Source organism: Leptonychotes weddellii, unplaced genomic scaffold, assembly GCF_054177405.1.
Source record: "Leptonychotes weddellii isolate Sample4059 unplaced genomic scaffold, ASM5417740v2 HiC_scaffold_1266, whole genome shotgun sequence".
Classification (NCBI taxonomy): Eukaryota; Metazoa; Chordata; class Mammalia; order Carnivora; family Phocidae; genus Leptonychotes; species Leptonychotes weddellii.
In genome coordinates this window covers 7,827-14,473 of record NW_027705562.1, presented here as the reverse complement: position 1 = coordinate 14,473, position 6,647 = coordinate 7,827, and the positions used below count along the sequence as shown (strand labels likewise).

At 46.6% G+C, this 6,647-nt stretch overlaps 1 protein-coding gene across 1 annotated transcript; it reads right to left on the bottom strand.

The window, feature by feature from the left end:
* Positions 1 to 2,622: 2,622 nt before the first annotated feature.
* LOC102729450 (mammalian ependymin-related protein 1) lies at positions 2,623 to 5,956 on the bottom strand. The gene is made up of 3 exons (XM_081809704.1): positions 5,946 to 5,956; positions 5,307 to 5,548; positions 2,623 to 4,180 (listed from the first exon to the last, which is right to left on the bottom strand). Exons 1-3 carry the CDS (start codon positions 5,954 to 5,956, stop codon positions 3,984 to 3,986), a joined length of 450 nt encoding a protein of 149 aa, XP_081665830.1. The 3' UTR covers positions 2,623 to 3,983.
* Between the last annotated feature and the right edge of the window lie 691 nt (positions 5,957 to 6,647).

Genomic DNA, 6,647 nt, shown 5'->3' with positions numbered 1-6,647 from the left:
AGCTTGAAATTGGGCCATGTGATGCCCCCAGCTTTGTTTTTCTTTTTCAACATTTCCTTGGTGATTCGGGGTCTTTTCTGATTCCATACAAATTTTAGGATTGTTTGTTCCAGCACTTTGAAAAATGTCATTGGAATTTTGATTGGGATGGCATTGAAGGTATAGATTGCTCTGGGTAGCATAGACATTTTAACAATGTTTATTCTGATCCACGAGCATAGAATGTTTTTCCATCTTTTTGTGTCTTCTTCAATTTCTTTCATGAGTGTTCTGTAGTTCCTAGAGTATAGATCCTTTACCTCTTTGGTTAGGTTTATTCCGAGGTATCTTATGGTTTTTGGTGCTATTGTAAATGGAATTGTTTCTCTAATTTCTCTTTCTACAGTTGCGTTGTTAGTGTATAAGAAAGCAACTGATTTCTGTGCCTTGATTTTGTATCCTGCCACATTACTAAATTGCTGTATGAGTTCTAGTAATTTGGGGTGGAGTCTTTTGGGTTTTCCACATAAAGTATCATGTGATCTGCGAAAAGACAAAGTTTGACTTCTTCTTTGCCAATTTGAATACCTTTTATTTCTTTTTGTTGTCTGATTGCTGTTGCTAGGACTTCTAGTACTATGTTGAACAATAGTGGCGAGAGTGGGCACCCTTGACGTGTTCCTGATCTTAAGGGAAAGCTCTCAGCTTTTCCCCATTGAGGATGATATTCGCTGTTATTATCCTAGCATATTTCTTAGTAGAAAAGATTACTGATGCTAGAATATTCATATGTAAAGCTAAGTTTGTCTTTTAAAGAGGCATTTACTTACAAGGCCTTTATTCACAGGACTTTGGTGGAGGAAGCTCCTTGCCTCCTCCAGCTGAAGTCATTTTAACTCAAGGAGAACAGCAAGGACACCATGCCTACATTTAAGGTACTTTCCACAGATGGAGGAAGACAAGGTCTACATACTGGGGAAAACTGAAAAACACCCTTTGTGCTACAGGTGAATACACAGGCAAAGTGATTTAAAGTCACAGAGGGAACACAGACAGGGTGGAACTTGGAAATCCAGCAAGAGGTGAGTAATGAGCTTTCCAATGGTGTGGAATTTCACCTGGTGGGAAATTCAGAGCACTTTGTGAGAAATCTCCTCAGAGATCTAAACTCTTTGGCCTTCTTAAAACATTTAAATAATTTTAAAATATGTTCCAATTTTAGGAAGTGCAGCATTATCTCAAATAGCAAAACTTCCTGCAAGAGAGTCACCCTGATAAGAGAGTACCCTGGGGGCAGAAAGGCTGGGCTCCTTTGACTCCACAGTGGGAGTGGGAGGGAGGGTTCTGACCGGGCCCTCAGAGTTGAAGGTGGAGGGTAGAGAACACCTCAGCACTTGCGTGGGTCCTGGCAGTTTGTCTTGGGAGAGGTAGAAGTGGCTCCAAGGTGACATGAAGGTCAGAGACACAGGAGGCAGGGTGGGCCCAAAGTGGTACCCATCCTAGTTGGGCTCATTGTCAGGAATGCTGTGTCTGCAGATGAGGGAGACATTGGGCACTCCTCCTCATTCACAGGGGCAAGTCCCTGCCTGTTCACGAGCCCTCTTCTTTTTGACTATGATGTCCACTGGAGGGCTTTGACATAAGATTGGTGACCAAGGAAGGCCTCCTGCCACCTAGAGGTAACCCAGGCCTCGCTTCTCAGGCTCTCGTGGCGGTTGGCCAAGGGAGAGCAGCGTGAGCACTGACGCTGGAAAGTGAGGGGAACCTGATCAGAAGGGCCGTAGGCATCGCGCTGAGGAGCCTCCCCTTTGCTTGGACACAATGGGGACCCACAGGAGCAGGGCGCCAACAGAGGTGAAGTCCCACCAGATGTAAAATCCTTCTGTGAGAGGGACTTATTATTCCTATCTGCGAAATGGCTTAACTGCTAAAATAGGCCAACAGAGAACTGAAAGGTCACCCACCTCGTATGTCCCTGAATAAAGTAAAGGGGGTTCCTTTCCTTCTCCTGCAAGAGGAGATGTGCCCTCCGGTGGTCAAAGACAGAGATCCAGGGCTGAGGGGACCTGTGCGGTTCAGAAAGGATGGGGGGCTATCCCGTGGGTGGAGAGATAGGACGCGGGCACATGCGGTCACAAAGGCTTTATCTGGCTGGACCGCCTCGAAGGCAGCTGCGAAAGTGACCATCTGTGCATTCCAGATGCCAGCCTTTCCTGGCCTTCCCTCTATTCTGAGACTCCGCGAACGGCCATGGGCCCTGGAGACCACAGGGGCTCCATGCCAGCTTGGGACTGACTGAGCAGAGGATGGCTTCAAGGAGAAAAGGCCAGGACAAGACAGAGGCCCTGAAGATCTTGCAAAGGCCAGTGGTATTAAGAGCCTGGACCTGAATGGCGCCTGAGGAGATGGACAGGGGCTACTCTGACCAGACTCGGGACACTGATGGCCTGTGAGGACTGAGCCAAGAAGGCCTCTGAGGCTTCCAACCCAGGCAACTGGGCTTTGAGCTGAAGAGCAAGCCTTTGAAAGAGGGTATTGAACATGGCTTAGAAGCAATTTATTCATCAGAGAGTTTTAACTCCGGAATAACCAAAATAATCCATCTATATGGCAAAAGTATATATATCAAAGAACACTTTGAAATGCAATTAAACATGTTTATTGAAATAAACTGTGAGTCATACAGATTGTTTTCCGCATGATAGAGATGTCATACATTTCTCCTAGTAATAGATAATAGCCAGATTAAACATAACAGTAGAAGAATCTAGAATAATAAATTTTATTACTAAGAGTCTCCCTAGAGGTCAGCAAACCCAACCCTTGAACACATGAGGCAACTAATGACCGGAGAGACTGGCATTCTCCCCCCTACAAATGTTTAGGGCACTGAGCATGTGCCAGGCACTTACTTGGCGCTGGGCATATAGAAGTAAACAGAGCATGGTACCCATACTCAAGTTGCTCATAGCCAGGCTCGTGGGCAACAGTGTCCAGTAAGCAGGAAATTAGCACACAGCCTAATAAGTGTGGTGAGAACTGCATGCTCAAGCTACAGAGTGCACCCAAGCCGGGCCTGGGAGCAGCTCTCTGGGGTCAGCTCAAGTGTGAGCTGACCTGGGAAAGATGAGCAGAAGTCACATAGACAAAGAGGTTGCAAAACTGCCCCAGGAAGGCTTGGGTGAGGGAAAGCATAGTGCATTTAGTTCATCAAAGGCGTTCAAGTACAGAGGAATTCTAGTCCTGGATACTGAAGACAATAGTCTCCTGACTCCCAGTGCAATGCTATTTTTAGAATACTATCTGTCTTTCTAGGTCTCCTGACAAATATGTGATGATTCAGCACATACAGCAATAGTCTTGCATAGAGAAAAGGACACATACACGGCTTATGCTTACCCAGGTAGAGACATTAAGCTGTCCAAACCCTCTTGTTTAAAATGTCTCTTTGAGGAATAATTACTTTGTATTGGAGCCTTTCATTTCCTCCCAAAATTTCCATCAACCCGGTCATGCCATAAAGCTCTTAAGTCTGGAAGGGATTTTAAGGAATCTGTCAGTGGCCAAGGGAGCCTTCGCCCCCCTGGTGCAGGCAACATTGGGGCCATCATCTGTAGAGAACGTAAAACTTTATCATAAAACGGACCAAAACCGTTCTGCATGTTATTATCACCACGTGGCAGCAACCCAGCAATTCTCAGTCACGTCAGTAACGAAACCCTCCTCCCTGCCAAGGCAAGCCGCTCCTGCCACCCCTCGCCCATATCTGCCCCTGCACCCAGATCCACCTGCACGCGCGGAAGACACAGGCTGAACAAATGCTCTGCCCTTTTGTAAACATAGCTTGAGGAGTCAAAACTCATATATACAAAGAACCCCAGATCGGTGTTTATCTTCCTACAATTTGGACATTTCTCTCCAGGGAAGGTTCTTGCCTCTGAAAAGCCTCGAATCCCTTTTGAGGTGGGGATGACATCCGATGCCCGGCTTCGGCACTCACAGGCTTACCAGGAGCAGTCCTCGCTCATCCTCTCCGGCTGGGCCGCCTGGCAGGTGCTCGGCGGGATGAACACCGAGGGGTCTTTAATGCCCAGCTGTATGTCGAAAAACCGTGTGGACAATATCACACTGTAATTTTTGGTGAAGGTTTCCTGGACAGGATAACAATCCTTGACGGTATAAATGCCGATCCAGGTTTCATCTGTCAGAGGAAGGGAAGTTGACTTTTTAACATAGAAGGTAGACAAAATGCCTGTATTTTTTTCTCCTGTGTTAAAATATACATAAAATTCACCCTTTTAACTATTTTTAAGGACAGTTCAGTGGCATTAAGTGCGTTCACATGAAACCATCGCCACCATCCCTCTCCGGAACTTTGTCATCTTCCCCAGTGGAAACTCCATGCCCTCTAACACTGACTCCCCATCCCCCCTCCCCCAGCCCCTGGCCACCCCCATCCACTTTCTGTTTCCATGACCGGGACTACTCTAGGGACCTCAGACAAGTGGAATTATATAGTATTTGTCCTTTAGTGACTGGCTTATTTCATTCAGCATCATGTCCTCAAGGTTCAGCCAATATTATCCATGGCTGAATAATATTCCATTGTTTGTTTACACCACATTTGGGGTATTCATTTATCTGCTGATGGACACTTGGGTTGTTTCTGCCATCTGGCTCTTATGATTAATGCTGCTATGGACATGGGTGCACACGTATCTTTTTGAGTCCTTGCTTCCAATTCTTTTGAGTATACATCCAGAAGTGGAATCGCTAGGTCATATGATAATTCTATGCTAAACCTGGGGAGGGGGGATTGTTTTTACACTGTTTTTTACTATTTCCCACATACACCATAAAGCCTGTGTTTTTGAAACCGTTTTGGGGTAGGCGTATGAAGGATTGCAGAGAAGAGCTTCACATCTATATGCAAAAGCAGACACCGGGTACAACGGGAGTAGATCTGGTCTCTGTGACTTTAGGAAGTGATACGAGGATTCTAAAGTAGACCACAGACAGATGTCTTCCATGTCACAGATCTCAAGACTATTCAATGTCAGAGCCAAGGACAAGCCCATAACAGCCAATGGCAGAAAGGTACAGGGGGTGCTAGAAGGCTGAGGTGTTTCAAATATGACGCTGAGATTCTGGAACTAAACAACCAGCGGGCGGGGTGGGGGGAGAGGGACTTCAAAGCAGGTGCGGGGGACATTAAACAATTTGCTTAAGCTTATAAATTGCCCTAACTACCCTTCCTTAATGGACTTAAACTTTTTCCCCATCACGCTTCCTGAGATGCAGCACTTGGCTATTTTCTGAAGCCTTACACGATCTAGCTGACTTTCTGTCAGACCACTCTTGGACAGTGATCTGCTCCTGGGGCCCCCCTATGGAGTACTGGTCCTCAAACGTGGCGTTTTGAGGGATGTCTAGAGGGTCCCAGGGCTCCGTCAGGGTGATCTTGGAGCACTGCTTCGTGGCTTGTTCAATCTGAAACATCACTCCATCCTTATACAGCAAAATATATTCAAATAATCTGAAAGACAGATATAAAGAAAATGGATCAGGACTTCATGTTACAGTCATCATGCCTCTTATCAGCATACGGTCCAAGGGCCTTCAATACAAATTACTCTTAGAACAAGTAGACAAAAATAGTTTTGCTTACGAGGCAATCACTTACTTATTTATGAGCACTCGATACATCGACAACCTAAATACGAAATCATTAAAATTCAGAGTTCAAAATTGATATTGAATCATTGAGTACCTATTATATGCCGGATCCTGTGCTTAGGCTACAAACAGGAGGAAGACAGGGCCCTGGTTTGTGACTTTTTAGCCACAAGGACCTAGGAGGATTTGACCCTTGGTTTGGCTGAGTTCTCCCTGCAGCACTAAACCAGGACTTACTGGGGTACACTGAATGTAGCATATCCAGAAGCCGCCGAGGTCAGACCACACACCTGTGCCCCATTGTCTCGGCTCTCAGTCACAAGTAATGGGCTTCAGTAAGGCACAGCTGCGTGAGAATGAGCCCCCCCCCCCAATACCGGGAGGAGGCTGAGACGCAGATAAAAGTTGAGGGGACCCCAGAGCGACTAGTTTCCCACAGTTTGTCCTCACCTCTCCGGCCCACGCGTACAGCCCATGTGTGGAGCGAGCCAGACGGACTCCCAGGCTGGGCAGGGAGTCTGGACGCCGCCACCATCGCCCTGCACGCCGCGTTGTCCCCAGTCCTGTGTGGATCTTAAAGCTAAGCAATCTTGGTGTTGGGGGAAGCCAACAGGTTGGGCTTCCCTGTGTTTGTCAATCCAAAACTCAGGCCACGGCTGCTGGTCCAGCAGAGTGAGGACGCGGCTCTGACCACACCCCGTGAAATTCACAACCCTTGAGGGCAAAAGAGCTGAGAGGGGGCGCTTTTCCTGAGCAAACAAGGTGAGAGTCATTCCACCCCACAGCCTCCATCTGCTTCCAGGGCAAATGTTCGCCATCCCAAGTCCGAACTTAAAAAGTATTTTCTTCAGAAAAACTATTATAAACGATCACTGTCTACATGGTCAAAATAGTACCACTATTAGGGTTACGCTTCCTTTTTCTATGAGCCAGTATGGAAATGTAAACATGACCTCATTTTATATATTCGGATATATCCGTTTTGCTTCATT